General features: G+C 39.7%; 1 protein-coding gene across 2 annotated transcripts in view; it reads right to left on the minus strand.

The window, feature by feature from the left end:
- Positions 1-911: 911 nt before the first annotated feature.
- The window catches only part of slit1a (slit homolog 1a (Drosophila)), an 86,763-nt gene continuing 68,653 nt past the window's right edge, over positions 912-19,021 (minus strand). The window contains exons 25-38 of one of the 2 annotated variants that reach the window (XM_073919588.1): positions 18,919-18,990; positions 17,335-17,498; positions 15,608-15,732; positions 15,060-15,157; positions 14,620-14,759; positions 13,923-14,016; positions 12,763-12,900; positions 12,030-12,258; positions 10,968-11,098; positions 10,656-10,810; positions 9,970-10,258; positions 7,760-7,971; positions 2,573-6,261; positions 912-2,476 (exon numbers count right to left, since the gene is read on the minus strand). In XM_073919588.1, coding sequence (XP_073775689.1) covers positions 6,023-6,261; positions 7,760-7,971; positions 9,970-10,258; positions 10,656-10,810; positions 10,968-11,098; positions 12,030-12,258; positions 12,763-12,900; positions 13,923-14,016; positions 14,620-14,759; positions 15,060-15,157; positions 15,608-15,732; positions 17,335-17,498; positions 18,919-18,990 — 2,086 coding nt within the window. In that variant the 3' untranslated portion in view covers positions 912-2,476; positions 2,573-6,022. 2 annotated transcript variants of the gene reach the window in all.

Raw genomic sequence — 19,021 nt, forward strand, 5'->3', positions numbered from 1 at the left:
TAGGTGGAGTTTGACTTCATTCAGCCCCGCCTCTGAATTCAATAGGTGGAGTTTGACCTTATCCAGCTCCACATCTGTAAATTTTATAGGTGGAGTTTGACCATCTTTACCACCTTTTTTAAATGAATGGGTGAAGTTTAATCTCTGATAGCTCCACCTCTGGGTGAAAAGGGTGGAGTCTCACATTATTCTGCTCCGCCTCTCAGAATTTAATGGGTGGGGTTTGACCATATAGCTCTGCCTTTCGGTAAATTGGGTGTACTCTCACATTATCCAGCTCCGCCTTTATGAAATTAATGGGTGGAGTTTGACTACATCTAGCCCGCCTCTGATTGTAATTTATCGGAGTTGGACCTAATCCACTACTACTCTTAAGATGTGATGGGTGGAGTTTGACGTCAAGCCCCGCCTCTCTAGATACAATGGATGGATTTTGACCTCATATTGTTCCGCCTCTCTGGGTAAAATGGGTGGAGTCTCACATTATCCTGCTCTGATTCTCTGATTTTAATGGGTGGGGTTTAACCCTCTAGCTTTACCTCTTTGGATGTAATTAGTGGAGTTTGACTTTATCAAGCCCCGCCTCTCTAGATATTATGGGTGGAGTCTGACATCCTGCTCCACCTCTCCGAATTTAATGGGCAGGGTTTAACCATCTAGCTCCACCTCTCTGGTGTAATAGGTGGAGTCTCACATTATCCAAGCTTCACTTCTTTAAGGATGTGATGGGTGGAGTTGGACTACAGAGAACTCCCGTCTCTTGATGTTTACAAGGATACATACACATATATGTTCACACACAAACACACATAAACGTATAATCACGATCTGTGTCGGAGCAGAACATGAATAAACCAAATATACCTGCTTGCTCCTGAAAGCTGTTTAGCATAAAGCAGACGAAGACGCTAATTATCACACATTTTAATGAATGAAAAAGGAGGAAGTTCAGTAAACATTTTGGTGGTGCTACTTACATTCGGAGTAACTGCAGTTAGTCAACGTAACTATCAACGTAACATCAGAAGAATAAACAGCAAGAGCTCTTACATGTTCTATATGCAACAGCGACGGTTTCTTTCACAATAAAGATTCTTGAGTTCATGATGCGATGGTTGTGTCTGGCACGAGGTTAGAGCGGACCAATGAAATCTACAGGAAGAGTTCGTAACCCTTTCCGATGATCCGTCTGCACTGAAGCGCTGCGAAAACATTGAAGATAACGTTCGTTCCCAATACCTCCATGTACAATAAGAGCAATACGTTTCCACAGTAGTGTAACAAAACAGGCCGGCGATCTGGACAACACCAACCGAGTGGTCAAAAATAATGAACGTATGGTTCCATTACTGCAAAGTTCTTGAATGGTCTCGCAACTAAAAATATGGCAGCGTGAGCGTTTTACTTTCTCTTTTGGTCTGCGCTTGAAATGTTAGTAGCGATCAGATCTGGACGGTAACTTCCCTATTAAATCTCAATGACCTGAATTTATTCACAACTCAACAAAAATCATCATACTCATAAAGGAGAATTCAGCGTTCTATCCGGAGAGGTCTTCAAAATAAATAAGCACAAAACCAAGCACAAAGAAACTCTGAAGGAATTAAATGTGGTATTCACATGGAAGACAACATTTAGGCTACGATATTCAAAACGAAAAAACAATCCTATAACAATAAGGCTAATAATATCAGCTAATAATCATCTATGTTTTGGGCCAGTGTAGCCTTCATAAGCAAACGACCGAATGAAACACCAAATTCCACACCTGCTGCTCGATAGTAAAGTCCTGAAAACACAAATTTATTCTTTAACATATAAAAATACTATACCAAAATGAAATACAAATATATATTAGAATCTGTTAAGCATTTCTGTATAAAGTGAAGGTCTAGGGAGTTAGGAAAAGGAAATCAACGCGAAAAACAAACACAAACAAAGGAAAATTAGCCAAACTGCACATGTTGGACGGCGATGATCATGGCGATCTGCAAACGTTCACGAACACACAAGCTTGCAGAGGTAATACTGTACCAATCGAAAAGAGAACAGCTGGGAAATTGTTAAGATTAGTGGTATAATAAAGTGTTGTGGTCATAACAGCGTACAGTCATACAGTACAGCTTCAACACTGACCCACATATAAACACTCTGCAGTGGCGTTGCATTGGTTAGCAGTGTTTCAATAAGCGATGGTCTATTTTAGCAAACAATTTACTTGGAGTGTTCATGAGACTGTCATGTAACTTTTATAATCATGTTTTATGAATACTTATGAAGGTTATTAAGTGTCATTCGCTCAGCCCTAAAGAAAAATCCAGTTTAAACCAGCCTAAGCTGGTTGGCTGCTTTTAGCTAATCGACCAGCCTGGTTTTAGAGGAGTTTTGGTCATTTCCAGACTGGTTTCCAGCCATTTCCAGTCTGGTCTTAGCTGGTCAGGCTGGGAGATGACCAGCTAAAACCAGCTTGACCAGCCTAGCCAGGCTGGGAGTGCAGCCAAAGCCAGCTATGTCAAGCTTAAACCAGGCTGGTCAAGCTGATTTTAGCTGGTCATTTTCCAGCCTGACCAGCTAAGACCAGGCTGGAAATGGCTGGAAACCAGTCTGGAAATGGCCAAAACCCCTCTAAAACCAGGCTGGTCAACTAGCTAAAACCAGCCAACCTGCCTAGGCTGGTTTAAGCTGGATTTTTCAGCAGGGAGTTGTGTCATTTTGAAAGCAAAGAGACATTTGCTGCGTCCCAATCCGCATAGCTTTGGGACAAACTGTTTCCTCATTAACAGACCGTTCTGTTGCTTAACTAACTTAGTCAATCATCTCCACACATCATCCACATTCCTTTCATGTGTAATTACCTTCGTTATTGTAGGTTCCGCATTGTAGGTTAATTTTCCGTTCGCGAGTCTGTCATCAGAGAAATCTCCTCAGGTGTTTGGATAATTACGCAGAGTTCAGAAGTGACCAAACACGTCTTTATAGAAGTCCACACTGTTGTTGCAGATGAATAAAACACGGAAAACGTGATTTAAAGATTTTCCAGTTGGCTAGATATTAATTAATAGTCATTCAAACAACTTTACCGAAGCCTCTCTAGTTGACGGTTGGTCTCGCTCGTCCGCCATGTTTGTAGTTTGTTTACACTTTTTACCCGCATTTGTAGTTCTAATCGAATTCACGTCCAGCGCCTAATGTGATGATTAGTAGTTTGTGTGCAGAATGCACTGCATATTTCTACCAGAAATAGTACATTTATAACCTTTGGCACACTCTTTTCAACATAATACGGTTTGGAACACACTGATTTCTATAATATCTTTCTAATTTTACTCATTTTAATTAGCTTTTCATTTACAATCATATCTGAATTGGGACGTAGCAATTGTTTGTTTTGACAACTTGACGTAAACAAATACACCACAACCTGTTTTTGTCTGTCATGATAACTTGACCTCATAAATCTGTCATAAACATGACTGAAGCATTATAGATGTTTTACATTTTATAAAAGCATCTTTAATATTTTTTTGAGCTCAGCATCAGTGCCACAAGCTGAATTTGCCATTAAAATCTCATTAAATATTAATGAAGCTCTTAAAAATAATCTGGCAGAGGAATGACACTTAACGAGACATTTTAATGTCAAATACAGTGAAAACATGTTCAGAAAAATATTCATGACTCTTATAATGCCTCATGACAGTCATGTTTATGACAGATTTCGTTGTCTTGGTAATGTCAAGTTGTCATGAAACAGGTTGTGATGTGTTTGTCTACATCAAGCTGTCATAACAAACAATGTCATCTTAAAATGACCTAACTGAGCGAATGACACCTAATAACAGTTGCCATAAGCATGCATAAAATCTTATGTCATGTCATGAATATAAAGGCTTCATGACAGTCCTATGAACACCCCTTGAAGTAAAGCGTTTCTCTATTTTCTGCTCAGCAGTGCTAATATTAACCACAATCCAGACACCACATGACGATGAGCATGCATCTTAGAAACAGTGATGAGATCTATCTAGCGCTTGATTTCTGCTCTCACTTACATTCTGTCGGGTTTCCCTTTGAGGTAATGGAATGACAAAACACTGTGTGGAAGTGATTCATTTGACTTTTTCTACCGAAAGTCCAGAAATTGTCAAGAAGCTCCTCTGGTGACTGCATAAGGAGTGTGGAATGGGTATGTTTATCCTCCAAATTATCTTTTGGATTTAGTTTGACTTTTGTTTTCTACCAAGATAATGTACAGAAGCTCCCTTGGTGACTATATAGGGAGTGTCAAACTTGTCATTTTTTGTCCGCCAGGTTGTGTATTTGACTTAGTTTGACTTTGTTTTCCAGATATTGTAAAAAAGCTCCTTTGGTAACTATATAAAGAGCATCGAATGGGCATTTTTATCCTCCGTGTCAACTATTCCATTCAGTTTGACTTTCGTTTTTATATTAAAAGTCGAGATATTGTACAGAAGCTCCTTCGTTAACTATGTAAGGAGCGCTGAATGGGTATTTTAGTCCACCATATCATCTATTGCATTTAGTTTAACTTGTTTTCTACCAAGATATTGTAAAGAAGCTCCTTTGGTGATTATATAAGAAGCGTCAAACTTGTATTTTTGCCCGCCATGTCGGGTATTTGACTTAGTTTGACTTTGTTTTCTACCAAAAGTCCAGATATTGTAGAAAAGCTCCTTCGGTAACTATATAAAGAGCATTGAATGGGTATTTTTATCCTCCGTGTTGATGATTTGATTTAGTTTGACTTTCTTTTTTAATTATAAGTCGAGATACTGTAAAGAAGCTCCTTTGGTAACTATATAAGGAGCGTCGAACGGGTATTTTTGTCCGCCAAACCATCTATTAAATTTAGTTCGACTTTGTTTTCTACCGAAAGTCCAGATATTGTAAAGAAGCTCCTTTGGTAACTATATATGGAGCGTCGCATGGGTATTTTTATCCTCAGTGTCAACTATTTGATTTAGTTAGACTTTTGTTTTCTATTAAAGTCGAGATATTGTAAAGACGCTCGTATGGTAACTATAGAGCGTCGCATGGGTATTTTTGTCCGCCATGTCATCTACTGGATTTAGTTTGACTTTCGTTTTCTAACAAAAGTCCAGATATTGTAAAGAAGCTCCTTTGTTAACGGCATAAGGAGCATCGAATGGGTTTTTTAATCATCCGTGTCAACTATTCGATTAAGTTTGACTTTCGTTTTCTATTAAAAGTCAAGACACTGTAACGAAGCTCCTTTGGTAACGATACAAGGAGCGTTGAAATAGTATTTTTGTCCTCCTTGTTGTCTATTCCATTCAGTTTGACTTTCGTTTTTATACTAAAAGTCGAGATATTGTAAAGAAGCTCCTTTGGTAACTATATGAGGAGTGTCGAATGGGTATTTTTGTCCGCCATGTCATCTACTGGATTTAGTTTGACTTTCGTTTTCTACCAAAAGTCCAGATATTGTAAAGAAGCTCCTTTGGTAGCTGTTTAAGGAGCATTGAATGGTATTTTTGTCTGCCAAGTCATCTATTAGATTTAGTTTGACTTTGTTTTCTACCAAAGGCTGAGATACTGTAAAGCAGCTCCTATGATAACTGTGTATTTTATCCGATGCATCTTCTATCAATCACGTGCACTGTGGATTTAGGACACGCAGAAGAGTCCTGTGTGCCCCACATAATCACAAAATGACTGAAAATATCTGTCTCGACAGCATGTCAATCCATCGCACGCTCCCTTTCACAGATATATATCTATATATATATTACATTTAGCTTGTTTTGTGCTCGCAAATGTGGAAGCTCTGTGCTTGCGTCGCCATTATCTGCTCAGATACACGTCCAGAGAGAGTCAAAAAAACAACAGAAAGACGTGACTTTTCTGTCCTGCTGAAACGAGCGCAAGCACAAAAAGAGGCTGAATTTATCCGGGTGTTGTTACGGGTTGTCGTCTCTGAATACCCAATGGGGGATGGTGTGTTTTGCGGCTGTGATGACGGTGTGCTGCTGGTCGTGTCCTACATGCACCCCACGCAGCCACACTTGATGGTTTTCTCCACCTCCTCGCTGAAGGACGTGCCGTCGCTGCACTCGAAGCTGTATTTCCGGCGCTTCATCCGCTGGCTGGCGCAGCAGGAGCCAGACTCACACACACCGCTGCACTCCACCCACGACACCATGCGTGTGGTCTGGCAGATGGAGTAACCACGCTGCACCTGGTAGAAGTCCCGCACCGGCTCCCCGCGGCACTCCGACTCTACAACACAAAACAGGTTACAGAGATGATGAAGCAGTGCAGGACGGAATCTGCAGACATTTTTTAAGGAGGCATCGCTGCAGCCTGGAGATCCTCCAAGTGGGTTAAGAGGCTGGGTTTAGGGTTGGGGTAGGTGTAGATGTTAATAAAATAGGTTGGACTCCGTGTCATGTACAAGACATTAAATAAATGAAACTCCAGGTTTGTACAGCCCACGTGGAGCTCAAGTTCCACACGTTTGGAGCTGGCTCCCATCTCTGTTTTTACCCTTCTCACGTTTTTTGCTATTTCTGTGTAGAATTTTGTGCAATGGGGAACAAACAATCCCGCACACTATCAAGACTTGCTGAATAAGGGTGCTTTCACACTTAGACATATGTTTGGGAGGCTGGCGCGTTTGCCCTTAGCTGGATTCATTTGGGCATATGTGAACACCACAGTTACATTCAGATCCACGGCAAAACAAACGGTCCGAGATCGCCTGAACGAAGTGGACATTTTCTGAAATTCATTGACTGCCTGCTCTACTAAATAGTTGACCATGATTTACCTGTTTTAAATAATAGTTTACGCACAGCATTGTTGGTTTACAAAGAAAACAAACAAATAATCCTGTTGCAATACTACACTTAATTTTGGTTTTATTGCAAAAAAAAAACAAAAAAACATTTTAAATGAGTATTATTTTATGGCATACTTCAAAAAATAAAGATGATTTAGTATTCAAAAAAGTTTTATTTTGAATATTTTTTAAATAAATTGGTCCTCCACTTCATTTTTTCAGACTTTTCGTATTAATTCTGGTACTTAAACCACAAACCAACATATTGGTGAAGGTTGATATTTTAGAAATTATGGGATGTGTTGAAAAAAAAAGCATTGAGTGTGTTAACCAGCGATATTAGGAGTTAAGAAATGCAATTCTAATATTTTTTGTTGTTGAGGAAATTAAAGGGTTCATATTTTATTTTATTGTGCAAAGTGTATGTGTAATGCCGAGTTCAGACTGCATGATTTTATCCCCGATTTTGACTCGCCGACAGGTTTTGAGAAATCGCAGACAAATGCATGAAATCACAGGCAAATCGGTGCTCGTGCACGTGAGTGACAGTCACACAATGTGAACTATTGAAAGACGCGATCTGAGAGAATCGCCGATGAGTCGTCGATGCCTGTGAGATATTTGGCGTGCTGAATATCTAGAGCTGTCGGTGATTCAAATCATGCTGTGTGAAATGAGTTTTGACTGAAAACAACATCACAATTACCTACATCCAATGCTGTAGGCAGCATGGAGCCTCGGCTGGGTTAGTTGGTGTTTCTGTGTGGAGTTTGCATGTTCTCCCCGTGTTGGCGTGGGTTTCCTCCGGGTGCTCCGGTTTCCCCCACAGTCCAAACACATGCGGGACTGGTGGATTGAATGAGCTAATACATCTAATAAGCTTCAACACATGTAATCTCTGCACTGTAGGTGATGTGTTCAGTGTAGTTTTCTCACCGCGGTCACACAGGTCTCCGCTGTAGCCCGGCTCGCAGTGGCAGTACGCGTCTCCTGTGTCAGAGATCTGGCAGTGGCCGTGTTTGCACTGCAGTTTTCGGCACGGGTTGAACAGCTCTTCATGTTGGTTGCACAGCGCACCATGAAAACCCTCCTGGCACTCACAGCGGTACGACTGCATGTCCATCGGTATACACCTGCCGTGAACACACCTGTGGAGAACACCAGCGGCAGCTCAGTCTGATGGCCACTGATTTAAGCAGCCACAAGGAAAAACAACATTACATGGCAAAAAGTGTACGACTCATATCTTATTACAATTAATCCACTGAAACTACAGTGCTAACACTTTAACTGAAGGGGTGTTCATAAGGCTGTCGTGAAGCATTTATAACCATGACATCAGTTATGAATGTGAATAAGATTTCATGCATGCTTATAACAACCGCTCAGTTATGACATTTTTACATGCAAAGATGACACTGTTATGACAACTTGACATTACTAAGACAACATGAATCACATGAATCCTTTATAATCATGACATGAGTTTTTATGCATGCTTATGACGTCTGTTATTAAGTGTTATTGGCTCAGTTTTGCCATTTTAGCATGTTTGAGCTAATGACATTTAACTTTAAGCATGCATAAAATCTTATTCACATTCATGTGTGTCAAGTGTCATTAGCTCAGTTATGTCATTATGAACACAAAGATGATACAATGGCTAAACTGAGCGAATAACACTTAATAACAGATGTCATAAGCATGCATAAATACCATAGACTGTAAAAGATATGGACGCAGTATCCGTGACGTCACCCATATGTTTCTGAAGAACCCAAAAGAAGCTACCAGTAGGTGTGGCCAACCGTTGCCTTTTTTGTTCATGCGTCATCGCACCAACCAGGGCACACCAAATAAGGGCAAAGAGGCGGAGCGTGGGCGGAGCTACAGACGCCTGCTGGTATTCTGCTTAGGCTTTCCTTTGAGAGAAACGCTGAATACTTCATTACCTGCGACTCGTTTGTGTTCTGACCACATGTGCTTGGCTGTACACTATATTAATAAAGTGTTTAATCTTTTAAAAACACTGCTGTATCACACTGAGCCACTAAACAGTGCTCTTATGATGATTTTCAACAGGAGGAAAGTGTGAATGACTTCCAAACACTTCAGATATAGTGTGTGTTAGTAAATGCAAGACTATTGATGAACTCCAGCATAACACTGTATGACTGTTCCAGAGCCTACAGCTGATCAATCTGGCAGATTCTGGAGAGCATTACAGCTCTAAAGAACATTATAAAATGATGAATGATCTTAAATAAAGCAAATACATGTATAGAGATGGTGTATAAGTATATAACTTTATTCAGCTGGGAAATGGAGGCCATGTGAATGGTTTGTGAGCACAATTAAGTGCACTCAGCATGCCATATCATCTGATAATTGTGGGAAATAATTACAAAAGACGACAGACTGTGTAAAGTCGCATAAAACAACACAGAAATAGGATGAATATGCTGAGTTCAGCAGCTAATCAGCCGGAATCAGCTGAGGAGACGGCGACCAGCGAGATCTAGCTGTCACTCAAGTGGCCACGCCCTTAATTATGCAAACCTAATATACCCTAACATAAAGGAAACGGATGAGTTATAAAAAAAATTCAGGGTAATATTAGCTGTATGCACCAAAATGGTTCTTTGTACCAGGCTGTAAGCACCTTTTTTATGCTGTAAAATTGGCTATTTTAACACTGGGATCAATAGAAATCTGCTCTATATGGAACCAGGATTAGCAGAATTACGATGAATTGCAGTCTGTTACCTCCGTATTAGCTTCACGAGGGAGAGCGGGAGGTTGCCGCTTGATAAAATCTCATGTCATGATTATAAAGGGTTAATCATTCATGTGAGTCAAGTCATGTTGTCTTGGTAATGTCACGTTGTGATGACAAACAATGTCATATTTGCATTTAAAAATGTCATAACTGAGTGAACGACACTTATAAGAGTTGTTATAACCATGCATAAAGTCTCATTCACATTCATGATGTGTAATGTGATGATTATAAAGACTTCATGACAGTCGCCCCTTCAAGTGTTATCACTCACTCAGAATATCATGGATGACACTAGATTCTGCTTGAGTCTAACTAATAATGTGTAATGTGACACTGTACTGGGGCTGTAAACAGCAGAACTCACTTGCTGCCCATGCAGGGGTTCGCCAGCGGCTGGTCGCAGTGCTGCCCGCTCCAGCCCGGCTGGCAGTGGCACACAGGCCCGGTGGCGGTGTTGGGCTGGCAGATGCCATGCAGGCAGTATATCTTCCTGCAGGGCTCACATCCGGGCACCACGCCGGGCTTCATCTGCGTCTTGGTGAAATCCTGCAGCTCATTGTTGATGTACAGATTCTGGATGCAGCCGTGGAAGCTGGAGCTGTTCTGGATCTGCCAGACCCGCGGCGCTGTGGGGTGAACGCTCACCGGCATGCCTGAACACACACACACAACACTTCACTCAGATTATCATTTACAATTTAGATGACTTATTATTTGGATTATTTACAGCTGAATTGTGGATTTAATCTGATTAAACATGTGTAAACCACAGAGAACATGTTTATGGAGGATTATTTAGAGCTCAGTTGTAGATTTACACTGATTAAATGAATGATTGCGTGTGAAATAGGCATGTTCTGCATGTAAAGTAAAAGATCTGATGGATATTTTAAGCTGAAACTTTACAGACACATTCTGGAGACACCATGGACTGATCTCACCTCTAACAGATGTGCTGTTCACTGTTCACTAATGCATTGACTGATGCACGCTCACTGTAAAGTATGTGTTGTATATAAACAGATGCAGAGATGTGTTGTTCCCTCTTACCTCCTACATACAGCGGAGCTTCTCCCCTCAGCGGCTGCACCTTCCCGAAGCTGTCCATGGTCGTGGGGCTGCCGCCGTCTATAGACAGATTCACCATCTGGTCAAAGGTCACCAGCTCTACGGTGTGGAACTGACCATCATTGACCGTCTCAGTGCTGCGCACAAAACACACAGCAGAGGACCGTCAGATTATATATACGGAGATTCTACAGGTGTGAGGGGGAAATGCTGAACAGAAAAACTCATGATCTCTAATCACACAGCTCAATAGTGAATAGGTGCTCATTATAGACAGCAGTGTTCAGTGTTCACCTGTAGATGGCGTGGCTTTGTTGGCTGCCGGGGTCGTAGCTGACTTTAACATGACCTTCATGAATCTCCACTGCAATATGATCGTTGTCTCCATTGTACAGAAGAATGCCATTATCTTCAGCTGTGGACACCTGAAGAGCAGATCAACAGAACACAAGAAACCCATTTTACAAAATAAAAGTCCGTTTTTTGTGCGTTTAGCCTATTAATATGCAGTAGTGTGTTTGTAAGTACAAATTAAAAGTCCCTTAGCATATACCCTATTAATATGCTGCAATATAATTTAAGTACAAATTAAAAGTCCCTATGCATGTAGCCTATTAATATGGAGTAACATATTTTTACGTACAAATTAAAAGTCCCTATGCATACAGCCTATTAATATGTAGCAATGTGTTTACAAGGTACAAATTAAAAGTCCCTATGCAAATAGCCTATTAATATGGAGTAACATATTTTTAAGTACAAATTAAAAGTCCCTATGCAAATAGCCTATTAATATGGAGTAACATATTTTTACGTACAAATTAAAAGTCCCTATGCATACAGCCTATTAATATGTAGCAATGTGTTTTAAAGTACAAATTAAAAGTCCCTATGCATGTAGCCTATTAATTTGTGGTAATATATTTTTATGTACAAATTAAAAGTCCCTATGTATATAGCCTAATAACTAGTTTATTCATTCATTCAGAATGAACCGCCAACTTATCCAGCATATTTTTTACATTGCAGATGCCGTTCCTAGCTGCAACCCATCACTGGGAAATATCCCTACACATTCATTCACACTCATACACTATGGACAATTTTAGCGTACCCAATTCACCTGTATGTGTTTGGACTGTGGGGGAAACCGGAGCACCCAGAGAAAACCCACACCAACACAGGGAGAACATGCAAACTCCACACAGAATTGCCAACTGATGAAACGTGATGCCTTGCCTATTATTATACAGTAATATGTTTATAAGTACAAATTAAAAGTCCCTGTGCAAATACCCCATTGAAAATGTTTGGACGTCTACTGTAAAAGCAGAGATGGAGTTGTTAGTTGAATACCTGTAGCGTGATGTTAGCCTGCGGCCAGTTCTTCAGGTCGCTCAGCAGCAGATACGAGTCTCGGTCCACAAAGTTGACGCTGACCAGCTTTTCACAGCGCGGCCCACCGAAGCCCTCCAGACACTGGCACAGCGGGTGCCCAGCGCGCTCCACACATGGGGCGTTGTTCTGGCAGTCGGCCCGCTCACACGGAGAACGAGGAGGAGGCGCCACTTCACAAAGCTGACCACTGAAAAACAACCGCAGATCACCTCAAAGCTCACTCACACAGAGATCCGGGTATCACTTCAGTTTAGGTCACGGTTATAAACACTGGCTTATTATTACTATTGAAGTCGTTGCGTTGCCATAGCAACTGGTTGAATTACTACAACATCAATTACTGTAGTTAAGTTTCCATAGCAACTGTAGAATCACCACAACATCATTTACTGTAGTTAAGTTTCCATAGCGACTGTAGAATCACCACAACATCAATTACTGTAGTTAAGTTTCCATAGCGACTGTAGAATCACCACAACATCAATTACTGTAGTTAAGTTTCCATAGCAACTGTAGAATCACCACAACATCAATTACTGTAGTTAAGTTTCCATAGCAACTGTAGAATCACCACAACATCACTGTTAGGAAACTGCTGAAGTGCATGGTTAAAGGTTTTTGACTCTACCTTCAGTGTTTTCTTGTATTATATTCTGTGTTGTTTGATATTAATTTGCTGTGCAGAACAGACCTGTATCCCTTCTGGCAGACGCAGGAGTATCCGTTAAGCTCGTCCACACACTGAGCTCCGTTCTGACAGCGGTGATCCTTACAGTCATCATAATTCACACTGCAGTCCTCACCCACATAACCAGCAGCGCAGATACACCTGCACACACACACGCATACACAGACAGAGAGAGAGAGAGAGGCAGACAGACACACACACACATGCTTATTATTACATTGTTGTTGAAAAAGAAAAACAATCAAAGAAAATTGTAATTTCTCCTTTAAATTAAAAAGAAAATCTTTTTCTGAAGAGTTTCTGTCTTATTACCAGTGTAATTCTTAAATTAAAGCATTTATTAATTAAATTTTTTAAAATTAAAGCAGTTAGTAAACTCCTAGTTCAAGTGTTTTGTGCTAAATTAGAAGTAGGCTCTTCATAAACACATAATAATAATAATAATAATAATAATAATAATAATAATAATAATAATAACAATAACAACAATAATAATAATATTAATAAAAATAATATTAAAAATAATAATAGTAATAATAATAATAATAATGATAACAATAATAATAATAATAGTAATAACAATAATATTAATATTAATAATAATAATAATAACAATAACAACTATAATAATAATATTAATAAAAAATAATAATAATAATAATAACAACAACAATGATAACAACAACAACAACAATAATAATAATAATAAAAATAACAATAATAATAGTAATAACAATAATATTAACAATAATAATAATAACAACAACAACAATGATAACAACAATACATAATAATAATAATAATAATAATGATAACAATAATAATAATAATAATAATAATAATATTATTATTATTATTATTAATAATAATAGAAATAATAATAACAACAACAATAATAAAAATAATAATAAAAATAATAATAGTAATAATAACAACAATAACAACAACAAAAATAACAATAATAATAATAATAACAATAACAACAATAATAATAATAATAACAACAACAACAACAACAACAACAACAACAACAATAATAATAATAATAATAACAATAATAATAATAACAATAATAATGATGACAATAACAATAATATTATTAATAATATTAATAATAATAATAATAATAATAATAATAATATGTCTGACAGAAGAGTGTTTACTTTGGTCCAGTGACTGTGATGAAGCAGGTGGACTGCTGTTTACATGGGCTGCGTGCAGATGAACACATGTCCTCCAAATCCTCACACATTTCCCCTACACACACAGTAAAAATAAACATACCAATGAGTTCAGGAGCCATACATATTGATTTGATGACACTCTGGGGTCTTAACAAGGCTCCGTGTAAGAAACTGAACATAATTTGCAATAGTATTAGCTCCACAGCCTGGTCAAACAGATGTCAGTGCATGTGTGAATGTAGTCTGATTGTAGCCCTGTTGCTTTAATATTGTAAGTATACAAAAGCTAATAATGTTGTAAATGATGTTCAATTTCTTATACAGAGCCGTGTTAAGAGCTCAGTGTGTCATCAGGAGCCACGGCTATTGATTCAGACTGGTTTGTATGTGTTATTTATTATCTAAGAAACCTGTCACCATTCACAGACAAATAAAGTGTCGCATCTGTGTCTGTTCTAATAGCAGATTTTGGAATTGTTCCCTCATAAAATTATGAGTATGCTCTATTTCCCTTTACGTTTTCATAATTACAGATGCATGAATTTTATTTATGCACACAATATGTATGACAGCGATTTATTCCATACAAGAACAACAGACTCAGCTCAGTTCGGACGCCCTGAGAAATCTTCATTTTTGTGTGAACTCTCCTTTAATCAGGCGTTCATGCATGTACCTGTGTAGAACGGGGCGCACAGACATGTGTAATTGTTGATGCCGTCAATGCAGGTGGCTCCGTTCTGACAGTCATTATCTCTACACTCGTCAGTGTCCACCTCACATGAGGGACCTTCAAAACCAGCAGCACACGAACAGCTGAGGAAACACAAATGCACTGCGTTAGATAGGGGTTGTGATGTTGATGCAGTGTGTGAGGGCATTAACACTTTCACAATGACTCCAGACCATAGTTTAGCTCAGAAAGATGTGAGGTATGTGAGATTTAAGACATGCATGGTACAGCAGCATGGTTACTTGCTTATTACACTGAAATGAGAGTATATTTATGAGCATTCAGCAACTTTTAAAGCAGGTTCTGTGTGTTCGGCCCCTTGTGCACTAATAGTTTGCAGCTGATTCACACATTAGAGCATGATGATGCTGAGACGCCCTCACCTGTATCCTTCATCCTCGTCTGTGGACACGTGACACGTTCCTCCGTTCTTACACGGCTCACTGACACACGCGTTCACCACCGTCTCACAGTTCTTACCCTGTTCAGCAAATGAGATGAGTGCACTGCAGAACTCAACGAAACATCTTCATGTCTGAGTACACCGCTAATATGCTTTGCTTATTGAGAGTTTCTGTCTCATTTCTAGTCCAAATATCTACAAACTCTTAAATCAAGAAGCTTTTTCTAGACCACCAAAACATATAGTCCTGTTTTCAGAAATAATGAGTCAAAATTAAAGGAGTTTCCACTAAAACCAAGCAAAATAATCTGACAATGGGGGAAGAAAAAAGACAAAAGCAAGATGATTTCCCAGAACTGAAGCAGATTATTGGGACACAGACAGAGAGAGATGGTGATCAGCATATTGCTGCTGTTCTGTCTGTGTAGTCCTGCTTTTGACTCTGACTTCAGGAGATTTAAAGCTGAACGTTCTCAGAGTTTGGTTATAACTGTGATTCTCCATCAGGTGTGTGTTGACTGCGCTCACCTTGAATCCGTCTGCACACCTGCACCTGTAGCCGTCTGTCTGATCCGCCTCACACACACCCTGATGCAGACACGGCCCTGATGCACACGGGTTACACTTCGCTAGGATAGCAGAGTCCACCTCACCTGAACACGCACACACATATGCATACACAGAAACATGCGCACACACACAGTTACACACATGCACAGATGCACACAGTTACACATGCACACAAACACACACACAGACACACACACACACACACACACATACATGCATACATACATGTCCACATGCACAGATACACACGCACACACACACACACACACACACACACACACACACACACACACACACACACACACACAGGCATGCACGCACAAACACACACATATGCAAACACAGACACATGCACACACACACACACATATACACACACATATCCACATGCACAGTTACACACACACACACACACACACACACATACACAGGCACGCACGCACACGCACACACATATGCATACACAGAAACATGCACACACACACATGCACCCATTTGCACACACACACACAAACACACATACACATACACACACACACACACACACACACACATACATGCATACATACATGTCCACATGCACAGATACACACGCACACACACACACACACACACACACACACAGGCATGCACGCACAAACACACACATATGCAAACACAGACACATGCACACACACACACACATATACACACACATATCCACATGCACACATACACACACACACACACACACATACACAGGCACGCACGCACACACACACACATATGCATACACAGACACATGCGCCCATATGTGCACACACACACAGTTACACACATGCACAGATGCACACAGTTACACATGCACACAAACACACATACACACATACATGCATACATACATATCCACATGCACAGTTACACACACACACACACACACACACACACACACACACACGCAGGCATGCACGCACAAACACACACATATGCAAACAGACACATGCACACACACACATATCCATATGCACAGTTACACACACACACACACATACACACACATACACAGGCATGCACACACAAACACACATATGCAAACACAGACACATGCACACACACACACACATATACACAAACACACATACATATCCACATGCACAGTTACACACACACACACACACACACACACACACACACACACACACACACACACACACACACACACATACATACATACAAAATATATATATTAGTGTGGTCAAAAGATAAATCGTGCTTATATATATATATATATATATATATGCACATATGTACTTATATATCTATATACACACATGTATATATTACAGAAAATGTTTACTTATATTTATAAATCGAATATTAATATCTGATACAAACTATATATATAGATATGAATATGTATGTTCATTTTAAGCTTTTGTTTTTTGTATGTTACATTTTTTAAGTACACACATATATATATGCAATATACGTATATACACAGAGATTACACACACACACACACACGCATTATGTAAACACAAACATTGCAATAATCATTTGACAGCACTAATATGTATGAGTAAACTATGAGGAACAGTTTTTGTTCTGGAATAGCTGAAGAGATGTGAGCCAGACATAAATATGCAATAAGAAAAGCATCTCCAGCTGACTGGATGAGTCTCCGCTGCTCTCTCTGATGGGTTTACCTTGGCACTCGAACCTCTTTGCAGGCGTGGTGAGCAGCAGTTTTCCCTCCATGCCGTGTGGGCTGGCGCAGCGGGCGATGCCGGGCTCCTTATAGCCGGTCTTCACCCAGTCTGAGAGCCAGCGGAGCCCGCAGTCACAGTGCAGAGGATTGGCCCCGATCGCCCTGAGCAAACACACACATCCATGATTACTATATGACTACAACAAGCATGTGGATATCCAGCTCATGTTATCCAGAACATTTCCTAGTGTAAATATATCACAACTATATCTCTGATCAGTACTCTGCAGTGCTGACAGCTTCATTTCTTCAACTTTAAAGGTGATTTTCTCAGTATTTAGTATTTTTGGAGCCCACAGATAGGTGCATCTCAGCCAAATATTGTCTTGCTCTATATAGAATCTGAAATATATGTAAACTGAATAAATGACACACCAGTTCACATCTGGATTTCACATTTAGGAAATATATGTGTTTTATATGCAACATATATAATTACAATTCTACAAATTGCATCACAGGCTGAACTATTCTGAAGTGAAATAAAGTTAGAGGCAACAACTGCACTGACATCACGATCCACAAAAATCTGCAACACACTTATTAAAATAGCATTTAAGATTCTTAATAATTTTAAAGGGCCTAAGTTTCTCTAAATTAATTTATCATCTTTTAATACCTTTTAAGACAGCGTTGAAGCTCTTGATAAGGAGTAAATAGTGAGTAAATGAACATTTTTAGTTGAACTATCCCTTTAATATGTCAGAGAAAGTGTTCAGACAGACTGATGTGTTGACTGTACTCCTCCATCTTCAGCACTAGATGGCGCTATGCCTCTTATACTAAATATCTAACTCATCCTGCATGATATGTCGCAGACTGATGAATAAGAAGCCAGTTTCTTAGATAGAAATATACTCTGACTTTTCTAAGAGGTCGGGGGGAAACTGACCCAATAAGGGGCATGAACAAATCACAAAAATCCCAGCTGACTTAACACTGGCACACACTATGTGTGTGAATCCAGATCTCTGGTTTAGAGCAGGGGTGTCCAAACTCAGTCCTGCAGGGCCGGTGTCCTGCTGAGTTCAGCTCCAACTTGCTTCAACACACCTGCCTGGAAGTTTCTAGTATATCTAGTGCGAGCTTGATTAGCTGGTTCAGGTGTGTTTGATTAGGGTTGGAGATATATTCTCCAGGACACCGGCCCTCCAGGATGGAGTTTGGACACCCTCGTTTAGACAGTCACAGAGTATTGTGGGTGGGCTGGTTTTACTCGGACTATCAAGCAGGTATTATATAGAGATATAACAAACTTAAAACCACTCTCTAGCAACCACTTATAGCACCCTAGCAACCATATAACAACATTAACCCGTCATATCTCAGTCCTGGAACATTGCAGATAACTGGGTTCGAGCTATTTTCATTCAAGATGATCAAATCTCTGTTGTTTTCACTTATTAAACTGGAGCAACCATTTAGATACCCTAGCAACTACATAAACACATGAATTAAGCCAATTCAGATCAATAAATCTTATTCCTATGCAAACACAGAAAGATGTGTTCGCTGTACTCACAGATGTGACAGTGACTGAGCGTCAGAGAAGATCCCGTCCGGCAGCTCAGAGATATCATTCCCATGCAGAGATCTGAGAAGCGTCAGAAACATGACAGACAACA

This window comes from Danio rerio, chromosome 13 (genome assembly GCF_049306965.1).
Source record: "Danio rerio strain Tuebingen ecotype United States chromosome 13, GRCz12tu, whole genome shotgun sequence".
In the NCBI taxonomy this organism is placed as follows: Eukaryota; Metazoa; Chordata; class Actinopteri; order Cypriniformes; family Danionidae; genus Danio; species Danio rerio.